This window comes from Muntiacus reevesi, chromosome 9, assembly GCF_963930625.1.
Source record: "Muntiacus reevesi chromosome 9, mMunRee1.1, whole genome shotgun sequence".
Classification (NCBI taxonomy): domain Eukaryota; kingdom Metazoa; phylum Chordata; class Mammalia; order Artiodactyla; family Cervidae; genus Muntiacus; species Muntiacus reevesi.
Genome location: NC_089257.1, coordinates 75,705,365 through 75,727,848, shown reverse-complemented (window position 1 = coordinate 75,727,848; position 22,484 = coordinate 75,705,365). Strand labels below are relative to the sequence as shown.

At 46.8% G+C, this 22,484-nt stretch overlaps 1 protein-coding gene across 1 annotated transcript; it reads left to right on the top strand.

Annotated features, from left to right (window-relative positions):
* Positions 1-293: 293 nt before the first annotated feature.
* Positions 294-3,301, top strand: LOC136174399 (tight junction protein ZO-3-like). Its single transcript, XM_065944564.1, has one exon. The coding sequence runs from the start codon at positions 442-444 to the stop codon at positions 3,208-3,210; it is 2,769 nt and encodes a 922-aa protein (XP_065800636.1). The 5' UTR covers positions 294-441; the 3' UTR covers positions 3,211-3,301.
* Positions 3,302-22,484: the final 19,183 nt, after the last annotated feature.

The window sequence follows — 22,484 nt, the reverse complement described above, 5'->3', positions numbered from 1 at the left end:
TCTAATTGATTATATTTCTAGTTTATAAATTTTTACTAGAATTTATGTTTTTATATTTTTGAAAATGATACTACATCTTTGAGAGGGGTGACTCTTTTGTTATCGAAGTTTTAGAACACTGTCCTAGGTAAAGCACCATGGTAAAGAAGTGGATCCCACTCCTGGGCATAGACTCTGTGTGTGTTAGTTGCTCAGTCATGCCCGACTCTATGTGACCCCATGGACTGCAGCCCACCAGGCTCCTCTGTCCATGCAATTCTCCAGGTAAAAATACTGGAGTGGCCTGGCGGCGGAGCGGGCTGGAGCGGGGCAAGTGCTGGACACCTGCTTCGCCGCGACCCTCCCCAGCCTCCTCCCTCACACCAGGGTGGGGTCCAGTTTTGACTGCTTCTAGGCCCCCCGCCCTGGGCCAGAGGCGCTGGACAGCCCCCAGGGTGGGCTATGGCGGTGAGATTCCAGGTGTTGGACATGGAGGAGCTGACCATCTGGGAGCAGTACACAGCCATGATCAGCAAGGACCCCCGCCGAGGCTTTGGCATCACAATCTCCGGTGGCCGAGACCGGTCCGGTGGATCTGTGGTTGTGTCCGATGTGGTGCCTGGAGGGCCGGCTGAGGGCCGGCTACAGACAGGGGACCACATTGTCATGGTGAACGGGGTCTCCATGGAGAGTGTCACCTCCACCTTCGCCATTCAGATACTCAAGACTTGCACAAAGATGGCCAACATTACGGCGAAGCGTCCCCGAAAAGTCCAGGTGCCCGCCACCAAGGTCACTTCTGCCCCGGGACACGAGGACTCAGATGAGGAAGACAGGCTGCGGCGTTTGGAGGAGGTTGACCACGGCCGGGGATATGAGGGGGACATGTCCAGCGGCTCTGGCCGCTCCTGGGGCGAGCACTCCCGTCGGCCAAGGGCAGGTCGCTGGAGTCGGGCCAACAGCCACGGGCGCAGGAGCCAGGGTGGCGGCTCCGAGGCCAACGGGCTGGCCCTGGTGTCCGGCTTCAAGCGGCTGCCGCGGCAGGATGTGCAAATGCGGCCCGTGAAGTCCGTGTTGGTGCGGAAGAGAGAGAGTGATGATTTTGGGGTCAAACTGGGCAGTCAGATCTTCATCAAGCACATCACAGATTCGGGCCTGGCTGCCCAGAATGGTGGGCTTCAGGAAGGAGACCTCATCCTCCAGATCAACGGAGTGTCCAGTGAGAATCTGTCACTGAGTGACACCCGACAACTGATCGAGAAATCAGAAGGGAAACTGACTCTGCTGGTGCTCAGGGACCGAGGCCAGTTCCTGGTGAATATCCCTCCAGCCGTCAGTGACAGCGACAGCTCCCTCCTGGAGGACATCTCAGACCTCGGCTCAGAACTGTCCCAGGCACCACCATCTCACATCCCACCACCACCCCAGCATGGGCAGCAGAGTCCAGACACCAGCCAAACCAACTCCCTGGTGGAGAGCCACCAGCTTCGGCAGGAAAGTTCAATGGATTCTAGGACCGCGTCAGAACCAGACTCCCCGAGGCCAAGAAACTATGACATCTACAGGGTGCCCAGCAGTCAGAGTGTGGAGGACCACGGGTACAGCCCAGACTCGCGGGTGGTCCGCTTCTTCAAGGGCGCGAACATTGGTCTGCGGCTGGCCGGAGGCAATGACGTGGGCATCTTTGTGTCCGGGGTTCAGGCGGGCAGCCCGGCTGACGGGCAGGGCATCCAGGAGGGAGATGAGATTCTGCAGGTGAATGATACCCCGTTCCAGAACCTGACCCGGGAGGAGGCTGTGAACTTCCTGTTGGGACTGCCAATTGGCGAGGAGGTGGAGCTGGTGACACAGCGCAAGCAGGACATCTTCCAGAAGATGGTGCGGTCTGGTTTGGGCGACTCCTTCTACATCCGCACGCACTTTGAGATGGAGCCCAGCCCACCGTCTGGCCTGGGCTTCACCCGCGGAGATGTCTTCCACGTGCTGGACACACTGTACCCCGGCCCCGGGCAGAGTTCCACCCGGGGAGGCCAGTGGCTGGCGGTGCGCATGGGGCGTGACCTCCGGGAGAAGGAGCGGGGCATCATCCCCAACCAGAGCAGGGCTGAGCAGCTGGCCAGTCTGGAGGCTGCCCAGCGGGCTGTGGGGGTCACACCTGGAGCCTCAGCGGGCTCCAACTCACGGGCCGAGTTTTGGTGGCTGCGGGGTCTTCGTCGGGGAGCCAAGAAGACCACCCATCGGAGCCGTGAGGATCTGTCGGCTCTAACCAAACAGGGTCACTACCCACCATATGAGCGCGTGGTGCTGAGAGAAGCAAGTTTCAAGCGCCCGGTGGTGATACTGGGACCCGTGGCTGACATTGCTATGCAGAAATTGACAGCTGAGATGTCTGACAAATTTGAAATTGCAGAGAGCGTGTCAAGGACTGAGAGCCCCTCCAAGATCATCAGACTGGACACTGTGCGGGTGATTGCGGAGAAAGACAAGCACGCGCTCCTGGATGTGACACCCTCAGCCATTGAGTGCCTCAACTACGTGCAGTACTACCCCATTGTGGTCTTCTGTATTCCTGAGGGCCGCACAGCCCTCAAAGCCCTGCGCCAGTGGCTGGCCCCCGCCTCCCGCCGCAGCTCCCGCCGCCTCTACGCCCAGGCCCAGAAGCTGAGGAAGTACAGCGACCACCTCTTCACAGCCACCATCCCCCTGCAAGGTACAAGTGACTCCTGGTACCAAGAGCTCAAGGCCATCATCCAGGAGCAGCAGACGCGGCCAATCTGGACGGCTGAGGACCAGCTGGACAGCTCCTCAGAAGACAACCTGGACCTCCCCCACCACAGCCTGGTGGACAGCTCCGCGGACCTGAGCTGCGACAGCCGGGTCAACAGCGACTACGAGACAGATGGCGAGGGCAGCATCTACACAGACGGTGAAGGCTACACGGATGGAGAGGGTGGCCCCCACACAGACGTGGATGAGGGACCCCGGGTGCCAGCCCTGGCCCGGTCCTCAGAGCCCGTGCTGGGGGATGAGCCCCGGATGCTGCAGGATCATGGGAGCCCCTCCGTTCCCCAGGGAGCACAGATGGATAGCCGCCACCCACAAGGTCAACGGCGACAAGACAGCATGCGGACATATGAGAGGAAAGCTCTGAGGAAAAAGTTTACACGAGCCAGAGATGTGGAGTCCTCTGATGAAGACGGCTATGACTGGGGACCAGCCACTGACCTGTGATCCCCTTCCAGGTGGCCAGCTGGCCTGTCCTCCTCCCTGGAGCTGAGACTCAGACTTCCATACAGAACCTAGAAACCTGCCTCCCTCCACCTGGTATTTAATAGAGTATTTTCACAGCAAAAAAAAAAAAAATACTGGAGTGGATTGCCATTCCCTTCTCCAACATACCTTGAGAAAACCATAATTCAAAAGGACTCATGTATCCTAATGTTCATAGCAGCACTGTTTACAATAGCCAGGACATGGAGACAACCTAAAGGTCCATGGAGAGATGAGTGGATAAAGATGTGGTGCATGTATACAATGGAATATTACTCAGGCATAAAAAGGAACACAATTGAGTTGGGTCATTTGTGGAGAAATGTATGAACATAGAGTCTGTCATTTAGAGTGAAGTAAGTCAAAAAGAGAAAAGCAAATATTGTATATTAATGCATATATGTAGAATCTAGAAAAATGGTACAGATGAACCTATTTTCAGGGCAGGAATTCTCCAGGCCAGAATACTGGAGTGGGTAGCCTTTCCCTTCTCTAGGGGATCTTCCCAACCCAGGGATCAAGCCCAGGTCTTCCACATTGCAGGCACATTCTTTACCAGCTGAGCCACAAGAGAAGCTCAGGAATATTGGAGTGAGTAGCCTATCCCTTCTCCAGTGAATCTTCCCCAGCCAGAATCAAACTGGGGTCTCCTGCACTGCAGGCAGATTCTTTACCAACCGATCTATCAGGGAAGCCCCCTGGCCATTCAGGCATGACCTAAATCAAATCCCTTACAATTATACAATTGAAGTGACAAATAGATTCAAGGGATTAGATCTGCTAGACAGAGTGCCTGAATAACTATGGATGGAGGTTTGTGACATTGTACAGGAGGCAGTGATCAAAACCATCCCCAAGAAAAAGAAATGCAAAAAGTCAAAATACCTGTCTGAGGAGGCCTTACAAATAGCTGAGAAAAGAAGAGAAGCTAAAGGCAAATGAGAAAAGGAAAGATATAGCCATCAGAATGCAGAGTTCCAAAGAATAGCAAGGAGAGATAAAGCCTTCCTCAGTGATCAATGCAAAGATATAAAGGAACAGAATAGATGGAAAACCCTAGAGATATCTTCAAGAAAATTAGTGATACCAACGGAACATTTCATGCAAAGATGAGCACAATAAAGGACAGAAACCGTATGGACCTAATAGAAGCAAAAAATATTAGGAACAGGTGGCAAGAATACACAGAAGAACCACACAAAAAAAGATCTTCATGACCCAGATAACCACAATGATGTGATCACTCACCTAGAGCCAGACATCCTGGAATGCAAAGTCAAGTGGGCCTTAGGAAGCATCACTATGAACAAAGCTAGTGGAGGTGATGGAATTCCAGTTGAGCTATTTCAAATCCTAAAAGATGGTGCTGTGAAAGTGCTGCACTCAATATGCCGGCGAATTTGGAAAACTCAGCAGTGGCCACAGGACTGGAAAAGGTCAGTTTTCATTCCAATCCCAAAGAAAGGCAATGCCAAAGAATGTTCAAACTACCACACAATTGCATTCATCTTATAAGCTAGCAAAGTAATACTCAAAATTCTCCAAGTCAGGCTTCAACAGTACATGAACTGAGAACTTCCAGATGTTGAAGCTGGATTTAGAAAAGGCAGAGGAACCAGAGATCAAATTGCCAACATCTGTTGTATCATAGAAAAAGGAAGAGAGTTCCAGAAAAACACCTACTTCTGCTTCATTGACTACACTAAAGCCATTGACAGTGTGGATCATAACAAACTGTCCAAATTTCTTCAAGAGATGGGAATATCAGACCACCTGACCTGCCTCCTGAGAAGTCTGTGTGTAGGTCAAGAAGCAATGGTTAGAACGGGACATGGAACAACAGACTTGTTCCAAATTGGGAAAGGAGTACATCAAGGCTGTATATTGCACCCTGCTTATTTAACTTTTATGCAGAGTACATCATGTGAAATGCTGGGCTGGATGAAGCACAAACTGAAATCAAGATTGCCAGGAGAAATATCAATAACCTCAGATATGCAAATGACACCACCCTCATGGCAGAAGGTGAAGGGAAACTAAACAGCCTCTTGATGAAAGTGAAAGAGGAGAGTAAAGAAGCTGACTTAAAACTCAACATTCAGAAAATGAAGATCAAGTCATCTGGTCCCATCCCTTCATGGAAAATAGATGGGGAAAAATGAAAATAATGAAAGTCTTTATTTTCTTGGGCTTCAAAATCACTGCAGATGGTGACTGCAGCCATGAAATTAAAAGACGCTTGCTCCTTGGAAGAAAAGTTATGGCAAAACATAGACAACATATTAAAACATAGAGACATTACTTTGCCAACATGATCTGTATACTCAAAGCTATGGTTTTTCCAGTAGTCCATTTTCCCAACAGATGTGAGAGTTGGACCATAAAAAAGTTGAATGCCAAAGCACTGATGCTTTTGAGCTGTGGTATTGGAGAAGACTCTTGTCCCTTGGAATGCCAGGAGATCAAGCCAATCAATTCTAAAGGAAATCAATCCTGAATATTTATTAGAAGGATTGATGCTGAAGTTGAAGCTCCAACACTTTGGCCACATGATGGGAAAAGCTGACTCATTAGAAAAGATCCTGATGTAGGGAAAGATGGAAGGCAGAAGGAGAAGGGGGTGACAGAGGATGAGATGACTGGATGGCATCACTGACTCAATGGGCATGAGTTTGAGTAAACTCCAGGAGATGGTGAAGGACAGGGAAGCCTGGCGTGCTGCAGTCCATGGGGTCGCAAAGAGTCAGACATGACTGAGTCACTGATTAACAATAACAAAGGGGAGATAGTATCTTTCTTAAATTCCCACAACAGTGTTGACCACCCCCGTTGCTCTTCTGAAATGATCTTGCCATCAAAAGATGAAGTCTACTTCTCATCCCCTGGCCTCCAGGCTGGCCTCAGTGACTTGCTGGACCATGAGAATATGAAAAGAACCAATTTCTAGGACTTCCAAGGCTAGAGCATATGGGAGTAAGTCATTATATCTGGGTCTCCTATAATGTGCCCTGTAGGAACCCAGCCAGCATACTGTGAGAAGCCCAAGCCCTCGGCGAGATCATGACATAGGCATCTGCTCACCATGTCCCAGCCAACAGCAGCATCCCTGCCTGCCAAGTTAATGAGCCATCTTGGGCGTCCAGCCCCACTGGACCTTCAAATGCATGTGATCCCACTCAACATCTGACTGTGACCCCCTCACCCTCAAATAGAATGGCCCCACTGAGCCCAGTCAACCCATAAACCATGATGGATAATGATAAACTGTTGTTTAAATTATGGGGCAGTTTGTTATATGGCAACAAAGTCCTGTCTCCTAGGGCTGTTGTGAAAAGTAAATGAGGTAATGCATGCAAATTGATTAGCACAGTGATTGTTAAAGGATTCCTACACTTACAGAAAAGGTAAGCTGATTGACATGGAGAGCTAAAACACAGGTACAAATGAACTCAATCCTAGGCAGGCATCATCTGAGTCAATATTTAGTGGGCACCTGCCACATCCCGGGCCCTCTCTATAAGCAGAGAATCTCGGAGTAGGAAGGAATCTTCTAGCTCCACCCCCCACTGAGTGGGACATTCCTTCTTGAATGTTTGCGTAACCCAACATTCATTAACCCCTGGTCCTGGCCAGGAAGGGCGGTGGATGGTAACACTGGGAAGTCGGGCAGAGATACAGAACACTCAGTGCAGGGCCAGAAGCAAACACGTGGGCAGTTCGTGCACGCGGTACCACCCGCAGAGATGTGGGATGCGTTCCCCGCATTGGTCGCATCTCCCTGTGTGCTGACTCTGGCTGCTGTATTCTCTCTGTGTCAGTCTGTAGTTTGAACAGCAGTTCTCAGACTCTACCTTCTTGCCTCATACCCTGAGGTCGACTATTTACACACCCACTTACCCACCTCTGCACACGCTGACACTCAAGGAAGGAAGGGCTTGCCTGGCACTTGAACACCAGTGAGGGCTCTTTGAGGGCAGTGCCTGGGTCTTATTCGTTGCTGGGGCCCCAGCTCCTAGAGCAACCAGGAAAGAAGGAAGAGGAGGGAGGATGGGGAGGAGAAGGAAGGGGAGAAAAGAAAACAAAGTCAAAACAAACCAAAATGTATCCTGTTATGTGTGGGTTCAGAAACATGCCAAAAATTCCTTTAATTCAAGCTCATTTCAAGCAAGAACATCAGGGAGAATCACCAGTATAAGGTGCTTTCCCAGGCTTCACAAGTGAGTCTACGTTTTTAACAGGCTGGGGTTTTAACAGTCAGGTGAAACCGGTTTTTGAAAACTCTGAAAAAGTTCCCTTTGAGTTCATTCCAACAAGGTAGTTAATAGCTGCTGCAATGTATGAGCTGTCACTGTTTCCCACACATAGCCCTGTTTTACGGCTTCTTAAAATTATCTTTAGACAATGCTTTACCAGCCAAGAACTTGACACAAATACGCGGGTTAGAATTTGTTTTAAATTATAAAAAAAAAATACAAGTTCTGTGTCACAGAGGAGGATGCTGTTGTCTCTTGAGAAACAGGAAGAGAACACTGTGTACCAGCCAAGGCAGAGCGCACAGCCGCCTGATTGGGCTTTCTCTTCCCAGGCTAACTCACCTGCTGAGAGCCCCGCCCACACCTCACAGGTATGGGGAACCCATAACCCTGGGCATGAATACACCAGCAGACCAATGAAGCAGTTTGTTTCACTGCTTTATAGTTTGCCTTCATCCTAAGTCAGACTCCTTCTGCTCATTATCTCCCTCCTTAGTTGAAAATTTTATTACTTGTTTGCTTGTATTGTGTCTCTGCATGACTGCAATTCTATTTTACATAAAACATACCACAGGCCCCGTTTACTTAGCAACTTATTCTGGTTTTGTTGCTACAATGTATTCATATCCTGGTGGGAGTTATGGGGGTGTTAGGATCTGTATCCTCAGCTCTGTTGATAATGCAGTCTCCTCCACAAAAAATCACCAAAACTTTCCTATGGAGGAAACACAGGAAATCAGAAGAGAATGAAAGTTTGGGGCCAGGGGAGGGCAGAACTTCTCGTTAGGGAGAAGGACAGGAAAGTTTCCGCCTTCAGAGAGCAGTGAGGACCTCCTGGTTGGAGAGCTGGGAATCACTTTGTAGTCTGAGGTCAGTGAGATGCCCTCTAAGAGGCTGGGCTGACCCACAGAAGCCCAGGATAAACCCCAAAAGCTGATGGACCTCTAGGATCTGGGAGTGCACTGCAGGAATCAGTGGATAGATTTGGGGGCCTGGGTGTGAACCCTCGCGGATGAAGGATGCACCCAGGCCCTGGGAAGAGATCCCAGAAGTTGGCGGTGAATTCCTGATGCCAAGGTTAGATCCAGGGAGCTTCAGCAGTAACGAAGTCCGGTGGTGCCGGGGAGCATGGGTGCAGCGATGGCCAAGAGGGAAACCTGTCTATCAGCAGAAGCAGGGCCCCTTCACACCAGGAGGTCCAATGGTGGCTCCTCTCTCTTAAGGGGGAGTAGAAGGAAAATAGTTCCAGAGAGTCCAAAGCTTGCCTAGTCCGCCTCTCTCTGCTCAACACCTTGAAGGTGATGGTCTTCCGAGACCTTATCTGTGGGTACTTTTGGTACCCTTCTGGGGGTTCAATCCTCTGTTCCTTAGCAAAACGAAGCAACAACCAAGTATGGTGCCCTTGGCAAGCTCTAGATAGTCAATCTGGAAGAGGAGACTGCAACACCATTAAACTTCTCTGTGTGGTTATTTTATAGCCCAAAGTGCGGATTTTCATTAACTTCTTCATCACCTTGACCTTGTTCAGCACTAGCTGAGCTGCAGATCTCTTGGCTAATCTCTGTACCAACTTGGTTTGCTTTTTTCTGCTGTATTAGGTAACTCACCTTTTTGTTATAAAGGGTCTGATCGAGTTTGCATTCATATGAACCCAAGTTATTGTTCACTAAATGTGGAACTTGTTTAATGTCAATGCTCTTTATAGCCAACTTCCAGATACATTCTCTGTGCTGCTGGTTGCTCTCTAAGGAGGAGGACAGCTCCAAATTCCGGTTTTGAGTCCATATCCTCACTGATGCCAGAAGTGCGAGTTGAGGGCCTTTGTGATTATCTTCTCTAATAAATGTGCATTTGTTTAATTAAGAAAAGTGAAAGAGAGGAAAACCCTAACCATAACAAATTCTAGATGTCCTATTGAAAAATCAGTGTTTCCTCTATACTGAAGCATCTCAAAAGCTGAGGGTGCCCCTAGTTGGAACTCCAGCCTGTAGAAGAACTAGATTTCCAAGAAGTTGCTGCTGGTTCCAGAGATCCCTGATTGCTGGCTGAGGTAGATGTAGCAGCTGGGTGTCTACAGCCCTATGACCATACCTTCTGCCACAAGAGTTACATATCCTCAACACACATCACCCTTATGGAAGAAAGTGAAGAAGAACTAAAGAGCCTCTTGATAAAAGTGAAAGAGGAGAGTGAAACAGTTGGCTTAAAACTCAACATTCAGAAAACTAAGATCAATGCATCTGCCCATCACTTCATGGCAAATAGATGGGGAAACAGTGGAAACAGTGACAGGGTTTATTTTGGGGGCTCCAAAATCACTGCAGATGGTGACTGCAGCCATGAAATTAAAAGACGCTTGCTCCGTGGAAGGAAAGCTATGACGAACCTAGACAGCATATTAAAAAGCAGAGACATTATCTTGCCAACAAAAGTCTTTCTAGTCAAAGCTATGGTTTTTCCAGTGGTCATGTATGGATGTGAGAGTTGAACTGTGAAGAAAGCTGAGCGCTGAAGAATTGATGCTTTTGAACTGTGGTGTTTGAGAAGACTCTTGAGAGTCCCCTGGACTGCAAAGAGATCCAGCAGTCCATCCTAAAAGAAATCAGTCCTGAATATTCATTGGAAGGACTGATGCTGAAGCTGAAACTCCAATACTATGGCCACCTGATGTGAAGAACTGACTCATTTGAAAAGACCCTGATCCTGGGAAAGATTGAAGGCAGAAGGAGAAGGGACGACAGAGGATGAGATGGTTGGATGGCATCACTGACTCAAAGTATATGAGTTTGGGTAAACACAGGAGTTGGTGATGGAGAGGGAGGCCTGGCATGCTGCAGTCCGTGGGGTCACAAAGAGTCGGACACAACTGAGTGACTGAATTGAACTGAACACTCCCCTTACCACCAACTTCTTCCACTACCTTCCTGCTTGTTGCTATTGTTGTTTAGTTGCTAAGTTATGTCCAACTCTTTGCAACTCCGTGGATTGTAGCCTGTCAGGCTCCTTCTGTCCATGGGATTTTCCAGGCAAGAATATTGGAATGGGTTGCCATTTCTTTCTCCAAGGGGTCTTCCTGACCTTCTTGCTTACAAGCTTGCAAAATGCTTTAGTTCAAATGAGTTGAATCTGTCAGCTCCATTCTATGCCCTCCTCCAGGCTAGATTTCAAATCTTTTGGGAAGAGGTACCAGGCCACTGCTACAAATCTTCCCATCCCTATTTCTGTTCTCCTTGGTCTTACTCTTCTCAATGTATTTGGCCACAGGTCCCCCTCTTTTCCCCTGAGCATCCAATCAAAGGAACATTCCAGTGGCTTCTTCATCTCCATCATTTTTTCCTCTGCATTCTTTCATTCTGATTGGCTCCTTCCCCAACGTGGCAGATGCCCCATCTTCTCTGCTTCCCATTTTTAATACAAACAATCTAGTTTCAAGTTCCTCATCTATCTGGGCTTATCTTAGACACTGGCATTTTAGAGTTCAGCTTCAAACTCTGTGCTTTCTTCATCTTGCTTCTTCAGTTTCTTTGATTCTCATTGTGTGTCAGTTAATACCAAGTCTATCTGGGCCCCAGAAAACCTGTGCCCAGGAGGTGGACCCATTTGGAGTGAAGGAGGTCCAACTGGAATCAGAAGAGCTGGCCTTCTGTTTCCTCTTGGAGTCAGAATCAAAGCTACATAGTTAAGGCCTGTTCCACAGGAGAGGGGTCTGGGTCAGAGGCCATCCTGCTCTCACTCTGGTGGGAAGCAGATTAGGATTTTGCTTGCTTTTTTTCCCCATGGAACTCATGCTCAGTTGCTCAGTTGTATCCAACTCCTTGTGACCCTACAGACTGTAGCCCACCAGGCTTCGCTCTCTGTGGGATTTTCACAGCAAGAATACTGGAGCGGGTTGCCATGCCCTCCTCCAGGGGACCTTCCTGACCCAGGGACTGAACCCATGTCTCCTGTGTCTCCTGCATTGCAGACGTATTCTTTACCAGTGAGCTACCAGGTTGCTATGTGCTCTGCTAAGTGGCTTCCGTTGTGCCCCACTCTTGGCAACCCCATGGACTGTAGCCCGCCAGGCTCCTCTGTCCCTGGGGTTCTCCAGGCAAGAATACCGGAGTGGGTTGCCATGCCCTCCTCCAAGTGATCTTCCTGACCCAGGGATTGAACTCATGTCTCTTGGGTCTCCTGCATTGGCAGGTGGGTTCTTTATCCCTAGTGCCGCTTGGGAAGCTCTATTGTATTTATATTTACTCTCCTTTGGAAGTGACTGATGAGAGAGTCCTTGGCTCTTCCAATGTGGACAGGACTTCCTGGAGGTTCTTTCTAGTATCTCACCACTTTTGGTTTGGAGCAGGAAGTGATGAGCATGAAAAGTCAGAACTGGGGGAATCGTGGTAGGTCCCCTTGACTTGCAAGGAAGTGTCTGAGGAGTCACGAACCATCCTGGATTGAGATATGTCTGAATAGTATGATAGGTCCTTCTGGAGAGAGAGATGAACCTGAGAAGTCATCATTAGCTCTCCTAGGAAGAGAGGCATCTGGGGGATGTTGATATGTTCTCCCAGTTCACACTGTTTCTGAGGAGTCAAGAGCCCTCTCAGACAGAGATGTGTCTGGTGGGCCCTGGTGGACCCCCTTTGAGGGAGATGGGCCTGAGATACATTTTCTAAGCCCTCCTAGAATGGGAAGGAACTGGGAAACTGGCACCCCTGCTAGAGAGATGGGTCCATGGAGTCATGGCAAGAAGGCCTGTGAAAAGTCAGACCTTCATTCTTGCTTGGGCTTCCCTGTTGGCTCAGACGGTAAAGAATCGGCCCAGTAAAGAGACCCAGGTTCATTCCCTGGGTCGCTAAGATCCCCTGGAGAAGGGAATGGCAACCCACTCCAGTATTCTTGCCCGGAGAATCCCTTGGACGGAGGAGCCGGGTGAGCTCCAGTCCATGAGGTCACAAAGAGTCAGACATGACTAAGTGACTAACACTTTCCACTTTCATTCTTGCTTACTTTTGTTATTGGTCCAAAAGGCCTCCACCTATTCTCCCATCTGTCTCATTCTCCCCAAGCAAGTCTCCATCATCTTCCTCTTCCTCCCTTCCCAGTGTAATGATGAAGGTAGTTCACATCATGATCAGCTTACATAATAGTCCACAACTTTCTTCTTCTTCCCACTGTTCCTGCCAGGCTCCAGCAGCTTGTTTCAACACTTACAACTGAGCCCAGCGATCTCTTAGATACAAGTGACACTTCCAATGCATGACCGCTGGGAGCAGTAGGGCCCTGGACAGGGTGGTACTATGTCAGGCTCCTTGCTTAAACAGGCAGGGAAGAGAAACCACACTGGAGAGTGCTAAGTCCCCAGGCAAGGTGGTGCCTGTAGAGAGCCCAAGGGGAATGCAGCAGGCGGGGTCCACTCTGAACCCCAGGGCTTCAGGAAACTCCTCCCGCAGTCCCTAGGAGGATCGTGTCTATTTTGTTTAGCAATGCATATAATGGGATCAAGTGTAACCTTGATCCAAATGAATCTATTTACAAAACAGAAACAGGCTCACAGACATAGAGAATAGATTTGTGGTTGCCAAGGAAGCAGAACTTGGGGGAACAGATGGACTGGGAGTTTGGAATGAGCAGATGTAAGCTATTACATGTAGAATGGATAAACAAGGTCTTACTATGTAGCAAGGAGTGAGTTAGTCCCTCAGTCGTGTCTGACTCTTAGTGACCCCATGGACTGTAGCCCACCAGGCTCCTCTGTCCTGGAATTCTCCAGGTAATAATACTGGAGTGGGTGACCATTCCCATCTCCAGGGGATCTTTCTGACCAAGAGGTCAAACCTGGGTCTCTTGTACTGCAAGCAGATTCTTTACTTTCTGAGCCACCAGGAAAGCCCCCCATATAGCACAGGGAACAATATGTCCTATGATAAGCTATAATGGAAAAGAATATGAGGAAAGAATGAGTGTGAATGTATACATGTGTATATATATATATATATATATATATATATATATATATACACACACACACACACACACACATATATATCTAAGTTCATCACTTTGTTGTGCAGCAGAAATTAACACAACATTGTAAATCAACTAAACTTCAATTTAAAAAGAAGTTTAGCCATGATTACAGTATTCACTTAACATCCAGCTAAGCCTGACTAGATATTTGTCATTGTCCAGTTGATTGAGATACTCATTCAAGAAAAAGAATATTTGTGTGATGAGGGATAGGAGTGAAATAATTTTCAAGGATAAAATCTGCTCACATTTTTCAGCAATTAAATATAAATAGGCTGTGAGGCTTTCTTCATTGATCAGTTTGCATTTTCATTAAAACACTAGCTCCCTCCTGGGGATAGACATGGTTTCTCATTATTGAAAGTTGATTTCTTCTTTGCTCTTTTCACTGACTCAATCTAAACCAACCCCCTAAAGTTGTTTTTAACTCTGCCTTGTAAAGGAAACAATGGTGTGTCCTTACATAATGTTAGCATTTGGAGAAACTTCTACAGAATACTGAATTTCCCAAAATAAGTGATTCTGAAATTCCTTAGATAAGTACGCTGGAGAGAGATGTGTGTTGATGGTCAGATCACCTTCTTTACCTTCTTTGTTCAATCCGACATCTGGAAGTTGGGGCCCTGCATGGGGTAGCGTGAAACACCTCTCCCAGGAAGAACACGGCTCAAGGTCTGTGGCATGTGACCACTTGCAACGGTATCAGGAATCCAAAGCTATGCTTCACAGCGGGCATCCACTGCCTACCGTGGGAGTTAGGAAGGAGGACACCATTGCTCACAACTCCTCTGGCATAACAGAGGCTGTTTTGGAGACACTTTCTATGCGCCCAGCAATGAGTTGAGCACTTTTTATCCATTTTCTCACTCTTACAAGGCAATACTAGCTGGTAGTAAATGAATAAATGTCCAGGGTCACAATGTTCTGGTAACACATAAGAAAACAGGCTGCAGCCAAGGGCACTTGAACTGGTCGATCAACCTGACCGTGAGTTGTTTGAGGATAAGTTCCTCATCTGACTCAATTTTTTTTTTTAAAGAAAGCAATTCTTTTCTTCTTTTCTTTTTCTTTTTTTGCCTGTGTGGTGTCTTAGTTGTGGTATGGGGGCTCTCTAGTGGAGCTGAGTTGCCCCTCGGCATGAGGGATCTTAGTTTCCCTGACCAGGGATGGAACCCAAAATCCCTGCATTGGAAGGCGGATTCTGAACCACTGGAGCACCAGGGAAGTCCCTCATCTGACTCAGCTTAATCCCTGCAGCCCGCGACGCTAGAAGATGCAGAGGACAGTTTCCAGGCAGGTTAAACATGCCTCCAGGCTGAAGGGAACCAAAGGGGCTTAGGAGGCAACACAGGATGCCGGTTGAGCCAAAGTTCTTAGTCCTTCTCAAAGGGAGATTGGATTTTTCTCCACAGTTTCTCTGAATTTTCCATCTGTACCATTTTGCTGCAAATTGGCAAGGCTATGAGCACAGTCCTCGGCACATGTCTGGCAAGTCTCTTGCCCCAAGACGACCTGGGCAGTCTCTAATACAGTCTAAACTGGAACTAATACATTCAGGGTCCCCACAATACTTGTGATCAGAGATACTCAACCTTGGTTTTCCTGCAGAGGACTCTTCATGAACTTTGGAAATCAAACAGCTCAAATGTAGGGGCTGGAATTGCTCAGAGAAAAAGGCAGGAGTTAAGCACCTGTCCACAATGATGGGGGTTTCACACCAGGAAATTGAAATGGGTAGAACCCTGTTCTACAAGCTCACCTCTAGTCAGAGTGGTTGAAGACATTTATAAATCAGCCCCTTCTTAAAGATAAGTTGTTTGGTAATGATTTTGCATTAAAAAATCATTTCCCTTTTCCAGACAGGAGCTTATGTTATTTTGAGATCCTTTGCCCATTAAAAAAAAATATGACAGTAAAATTACGTATCAATAAAAGATATCATTTGGGAAAATTGCATTCCTAATCTTCCTTTCCATGAGCTCATTCCTTAAAAAAGATAAACTGTGACTTTATGTAACAGAAAATTGCAATAATGTTCTTCTTAGGCATTTCTGTAATACGTATATACTGAGGGTGTTTGCTGTTTGCCTGCTATGTTATATTTGTCACTCTCCCCCCGCCACCCCCATCCAGCTTGTACTGTAAAGTGTACAAATACACAGTGTATCTTTGGTCTACAATCTGAGCCTTCTAAGCAGCCTAGAGGACATGAAGTATTCAGCAAATGAATATTAATCAGAAACTCTAAAGGCAGATTATCCTACATTTTGTGACCCATCTGAAAACCCTAAGCTTATTTCATTAGGCTTATTTTCAGATGCTGAGGGACAATATTTGTATTGAAAACCTGGTCACAAACACCAGTCTCATCTCCAGATAGCAGAGAAAATTCTAGAACAAAGGCTCCTGGCAGAGCCTTGCCTCCTTGGGGATTGAGAGAGAACACCTGCAGGGAATACCTGAAGCATTTATGAAAACACTGAGTGGAGAGAGACCTCCTTAGAGGAGAAAGCTGAGGTGGTTATAACTATAGGCCCTAAAGCTGGATTGTGGCATGTCAAGACCCAAGTTCATTCCTGGCTGTGTGACCTTGGACAAGGTGTCAACCTCCCCAATCCTCGATGCCTTCCTTTGTAAAATTCCTTTGGACAAAATAGATGTGCACTTCAGCAGAATGTCTAGAGCAAAAGCGTTCAATGAATTTTAGCTGCTCCTGTTATACTATGATTACGGTACCACCCACATCACGTGCACAGCAAATTCAGCTTCTGGAGACTGTGCGGTGATGTCCTTCCTCAGGTTTATCCAGTTTCCTGCCAACTGAGGCCACCCCTCTGTTTCTCCATCCTGGGAAACTCTGAGACAATCACGGCAGATAGCAACCCCCTCGTGTTTATAAGACATGGTCACAGATGCTTCCCTATGCGACCCCCCACAACAACTCTGAAAATAAACGAAAATGACCTTGTAGCCCCATTTTACAGGTGAGGTAAAAAGAGGTTCAATGACTTTCCCAAACTAATAACAGGTACACTGGGACTTGGAGCAATATCTTTCTCTCTGTGTCTCTGGGCTGAGTAGAAAGTGTCTTGGTAAAAAGACCATCCCCCTCATTTGAGTTCTGGACTGCCGTGTTCCCTGGTGTATGCCACGGGCCAAGATTTCCTGCCATCACTGGGAGCACCAGGATGGGGACGATTTCTCCTCCACTTCCTGCGATTCCTACTTGGCTGCCTTCATTCTGAAGCCTAAGCATCTGGTATCAGTCTCTCAGCCTGCCTGAGATTGTACTGATGATGGGTGTTACTAGGAAGCACCTTCGCTGAGGCAAATCACACTGTTTCTACACACAGAACTCTCCCACCTGACATCTCTGTCTGCTCTAAGTATCATCAGCATTCTTACCCAAGGCAACTCTGAAAGGAAAGGAAGTCCCAAGAAGACATCAGCCTGGCTGGAGGAGATGGATAAACATCAGGGGTGAAGTGTTTCTGTTCTCTGAAAGGTCAAGGCGACTCCAGCTTTAAGCAGTCAGACCAGACCCCTGGGCATTGAGGCAATGGATTTGAGCAGCTTGCATCCTTTTGCATGAGAAATAGCTGCTGTGGGACCGTCCCTTTCGGCTCTAGTCCACAAAGTAGAGAAAGGCTGTCCTAAAGAACCTGGCCCAGGGCAACTGTAATGACCTAAAACCATAGAACCAACCATGGATGTACATCTGAATTCTATATGAAGGTTTTATAAATACTGATGCCTAGACCAGTTCAATCAGAATCTTACACCCGAGATCCAGGCATCAGTATTTTTATAGCTGCATTGATGATATACATCGTAGTGTGCATTATATAATTGATACACAATAAACAGGAGATAGTGAGGGGCAGGGAAGCCTGTGGACTGAAGCCCATGGGGTTGCAAAGAGTCAGACACAACTTAGGGACTGAACAACAACAGTCATATTTTTAAAAACTTTGTCGGCATAAATGTACATCCTGATTCATCACCATAACCAAGATAATGAACACAGACATCGCCTCCTAAAGTTTCCTCATGCCCTTGGTAATCCTTCTCTCCCTTCCCCATCCTATCCCCAGGCAAACATCGATCTGCTATAAATTTGTTTCCATTTTCTAGGATTTTATAAAACTTGAATCACATACTGTTTTCTTTGGTCTGACTTCATTCACTGAGAATCATTTTGAGATTTACCCATGTGGCTGTGTGCCAATTGCCTTTCACTGCTGAGTGGGATTCCATTCTGCTGCATGGATATACTGAAATGTCTTTATTCATCTGTCACTGACATTTCAGTTGTTTCCAGTTTGGGACCATTACAAACAAAGCTGCTCTGAACATGCATGCACAAGTCTTTGTACAGATGCGTGTTTTCTTTTCTCTTGGATAAATACCTAGGAGAGGAATGACTGAATCATACAGCAGTATATATTTAACATTTTAAGATGCTGCCAAACAGTTTTTGCAAGTGCTTGCACATTCTACATTTGCATCAACAGAAAATAAGAGCTGCAATTGTTCCACATCTGCATGCTTCTGGCAGGGGTGTGTGTGTAGTACCTTTTGCGGTGATTTTAATTTGAATTTCCATAATGATTGATGATGTTGAGCATCTTTTCATGTGCTTTCTTCTTTTTTTGACATATGCATATCTTTTTTGGTCAAGCTTCTGTTCATATCTTTGGGGACTGGACTTAAGCATCTGTTGAAAATAAATAAAATCTCTTGGTAATTCCAGTGCTTAGTCAGGATTAAGCACTACCATCTTACTGGAAAATTGAGGGCAAACCTCTCATGTTAATCATGTGGAAACTGAAATCTAGGGAGAGATTGGATTATTTGTAAAGCAAGGGAAATGGAAAGACAGCAAAATCGCCCTTAGCACAATTATGGCCATCCGGGAGCAAGTTCTTCATTGCAGAGCTACGGGCATCATCACCACAAGCTAGACAAGGTGTCTATTTGTGTTAACACTTGCTGGTCCTTGTTCCAACCTGACCACTCATCATTTCTCTTAGTCATCTGAGTATTTGTTCTATAATAAACATTTGAAGGAACTGACAATTGACTTCTTTTAACCAAATTCGTAACAGTTTTACAACCAGTGAAAGGGAAGGGAAAATAGTCTTAGGGCCTACACATATAGTGCTAACTATACAGCTCTAGAGGACTGCATTCACACAGACATGATGTACAGGGCACAATCTGTACAACCTCGTATGGTGACCCTGAAAAACCTTAAACTCTAAGATCTAGGTTCCAAGTCTCACCTTCTAACTGTCTCATCTTAGTTAAGTCAGTTGAATCTCTGAATATTGCTTTAAAATCTGTACAATTTAGAAAATTAGTATTCACAGGAATAGACAGAAATGAAATGAGCTTATGTTAGGGATTAGCAAACCCAGGTGGCTAAAAGAGATAAAGCAAGTAACTTAAATGAGCCAAGTGGTTCAGAGGGATGATCAAGAAAAGATGGGGCCCATGACAACTGTCTACTCAGTTCTAGATGATTATGGCCTTAGAAAAATGCTGGCCCAGAGTTACCAGAGCTTCTATGTTTCTAAGAGAAGTCAGATATCAAAACAGGTGGTGTTCATATGTCCACTGATAAATGTCAAAGGGCTTTATAAATCACAAAGCACCTCGTATATTGAAAGGGCATCACTATGTTTTAAAATATTGAAAGGGCATCACTATGTTTTAAATCCATGAGGGTCTATTGTAGGTATTTATCTTGCACCACCTCCTTCATCTTTCTTATGACACCAACACCATCCCACGGCTCCATGACCCAGACTGGGTCAATCATCTTATGATATCTTCCTGACCACAGGGATTGACCCAAGATAGACTGTACTCTACTGGTAGCTCCCCTGACTGCGCTATATGAGGAAAGACTCTACTCGAGGGGACAACACAGAACAGCAGGGTGTAGTAGTGTTCTGCCGTCATGTGAGTCACAGAAATCCAAAGACCCTCTCCAAGCTTCTGTTACAGGATCCAGTAAATGTGGGACTGGGCTAGCTTCAAAGGGGTTTCTGTTGCATGCAACCAAAGAAATCCTGACAAATGCATTTTACCATTTTGCAGTACAATGGCAGCAGATGTGTTTTCGCTGATTTTCAGGGCGCCCTCATGGTATCTGATTCCTAGAGAGAGGTCACACAATGAAGAAGTAAGTCTTGAAAGAGGAGCTGGAAAGGTGACCGTGGTGTTTCAGGGGAAGCTAACCAGGGCTGTGTAGAATTCTCTCTGTTGGTTTGGACACTACACCCCAAGGTATTTTCTCATATTTAAAAGCACATATGCAGGTTCTGATGAGCTTCTGGAAGTGATAGCCTTCTAGAAAGGGATTTATACTAGGACCCATGCGAGATTGAGGGGAACAGCATTATGATTACTTTCTTAAGTTAACTGAAAAATAGAACTGATTTGTAGACTGGAACACTTCCACCAGCATCTTAATACAGTATGTTCTTAAGCTACGTGGGAAACCAAAACATATTGAAAGCCACTTTGTTAAAACTTGGGTTTCTCTGGTGACTTAAACAGTAAAAAATCTACCTACAATGTAGGAGACCTGGGTTCAATCCCTGGGGCGAGAAGATCCCCTGCAGAAGGGATGGGCTACCCACTCCAGTATTCTTGCCTGGAGAATTCCATGGACAGAGGAACTTGGCAGGCTACAGTCTATGGAGTCGCAAAGAGTCAGACAAGAATGAGTGACTAATACTTAACTTCCTCACTTGTTAAAATTTGCAAAGATAAAGCATTGTCGAAGGAGGTTGAAATCTAAGTTCAGTGTACATTCACCTTAGAAGCAAAACAACATCAGAAGCTCTATCACAATCAGAAGTTTCTTTGGTTGGAGTGGGATAGAAAAAGAAGTGTTAGGTAGGTTGAAGTTTAACAGCATCGAGCCAAAAATAATGAAGTGTTCATTTTACAGGGCAGGTGATGGAGCTTTTGGATTTGGAGGTATTCAAAGTTAAAGTTGCAAGGCCTTCCTCTCTCCTGGTGAGTACTCCTCTGGGCATAGTCAGTGTCTGTCTCGATTATTTTTCTTTTCCTGGTATATGACAGCTGAAAACCTTTTTGTGCTGGAAAACACTTTTTCTATATATGTTGTAAGGCCCTCGATTAGATTCTGGAGTTGTGGTGTGTGTGGCCAGCTTGAGTGAATGCATGTTTGTTGCTCAGTCATGTCCAGCTTCTTGCAACCCCATGGGCTGTAGCCCCACCAGGCTCCTCTGTCCATAGGATTCTCCAGGCAGGAATACTGGAGTGGGCTGCCATCCCCTTCTCCAGGGGGTCTTCCCAACCCAGGGATTGAACCCAGGTCTCCTGCATTGGCAGTCAAATTCCTTACCGGGCGAGCCACCAGGGAAGCCCGTGTGGCCAGCTAAGGAGAGCAGATTTTATTGTTCCCAATCATGCTTTTCATGGCGGCATTACACAGGCAGCTGGAAATCAGGCACTGTGGGCGTCCTTATACTGGAGAAATTGGCAAACATTCCACATCAAGGTGGTCTCCACCCACCGTGAGCTGGTTGTTTGACATTAACTAGCACGCTGCAGGTAATGAGCCTTGTTGCTTCTCTCAGGTGTATATTTCTACTTCGATCTACTATGGGCTGATTGTCTATTTGACAAGTAGAGAGCAATTTGTTGTATTATTTCCCAGATCTCAGAGGGTTACCACACTTTGTCCCCAGACCTGGAAACACAGGGCTTGCCTGGGCCAAGCTCCAGCCCCGTGGGAAACTGGTCTAAGCAACCTCCTGATCCTCCAGCAGAGTTCCCGCCACGCCTTTTACCTGGCAGAACAAGTCCTGTGTGTGGGACTCCATCTAGCTGGTAGGAAGGATTTCATAGGATCATCTATTCTAAGTTGCTAATAGTAACACAATGGGCTAAATCTCCTTGGGCTGTTTGTATTTTCAAGAAAACAGACAGCTGAAGGGAAGAGAGTCAAGGGGAGAGATTTCTGGCAATACTGCGGGCTGCTGGGGGGAGGGAGGTGTTATTTGGGAACAATGAGTGTTATATTTCTTTTTTTTAATTAATTAATTTATTTTAATTGGAGGCTAATTTCTTAAGTGCTCTCGGGTTGGTTGCCACCTAATGGTTCCCCTGCTCGTCAATTTTGCAAGTCTGGGAAGAACTGATGACAAGAATAACAATTGTGACGGTGATAACAGTGGCAGTGTTAATGATGTTCTGCCGTCGTTCCCATAATGTCCCAGGAGATTTCTCTGACTTTGGGGGAAGCCTCAAAGAGTAGAGAGAAATGGCTAGAACTTAATCTCTGTGAAGCACTGATGTGAAAGTGCTTCTTGAAGAGCAATTTGACAAGATTCTAAAGACGGTCCTGTGATAGCATCCAGAAAAGGCGCAGTGACGCAGAGGAAGCGAACTCGGGTCTCCCGGGGACCACAGGCAACCTTTCCTTTGAGCAGCCTGCTCATTCCTCACTCCTGGAACTTTCACCTCCCTGGAAGTTTCCTTCTGGATGTCGAGAACAGGATACACCTGGATGTGCCTCGTCCACAAATAGGTTGGGGAATCCGAGGCTGGAGACAACCTCCGGAATCATAAACCCAGGAGTGGCCATCTGGTGTTGTCCGGGACAGTGACTCAGGGGCAGACCCAGACTGGCCCCCGTTGGCAGGCTGCCAGGGGAGGTCTGGGTTCTTATATCATTCCTCAGAGGCTCCCCTGGGACTTTTCACTCTATGACACCCATTTCTTGTTCAGCTCTTACTGTTTATGACTCATATGCATTTTCTTTTTACTACTTTAGGGACTCAGCTGATTCATACCAGGAGGAAAGCAAAGTGGCTTGAGGTGAGTTCAGAGTCAGAATGAAGATGCGCTGCATTGAGTTTAAGGACACAGGACCTGGGACTTCCCTGGTGGCCCAGTGGCTAAGACTTCAGCTTCCAATGCGAGGGG

Excerpts from the sequence above, each read along its gene's own strand:
- LOC136174399 (XM_065944564.1), top strand. The coding sequence starts at position 442 with ATGGCGGTGAGATTCCAGGTGTTGGACATGGAGGAGCTGACCATCTGG.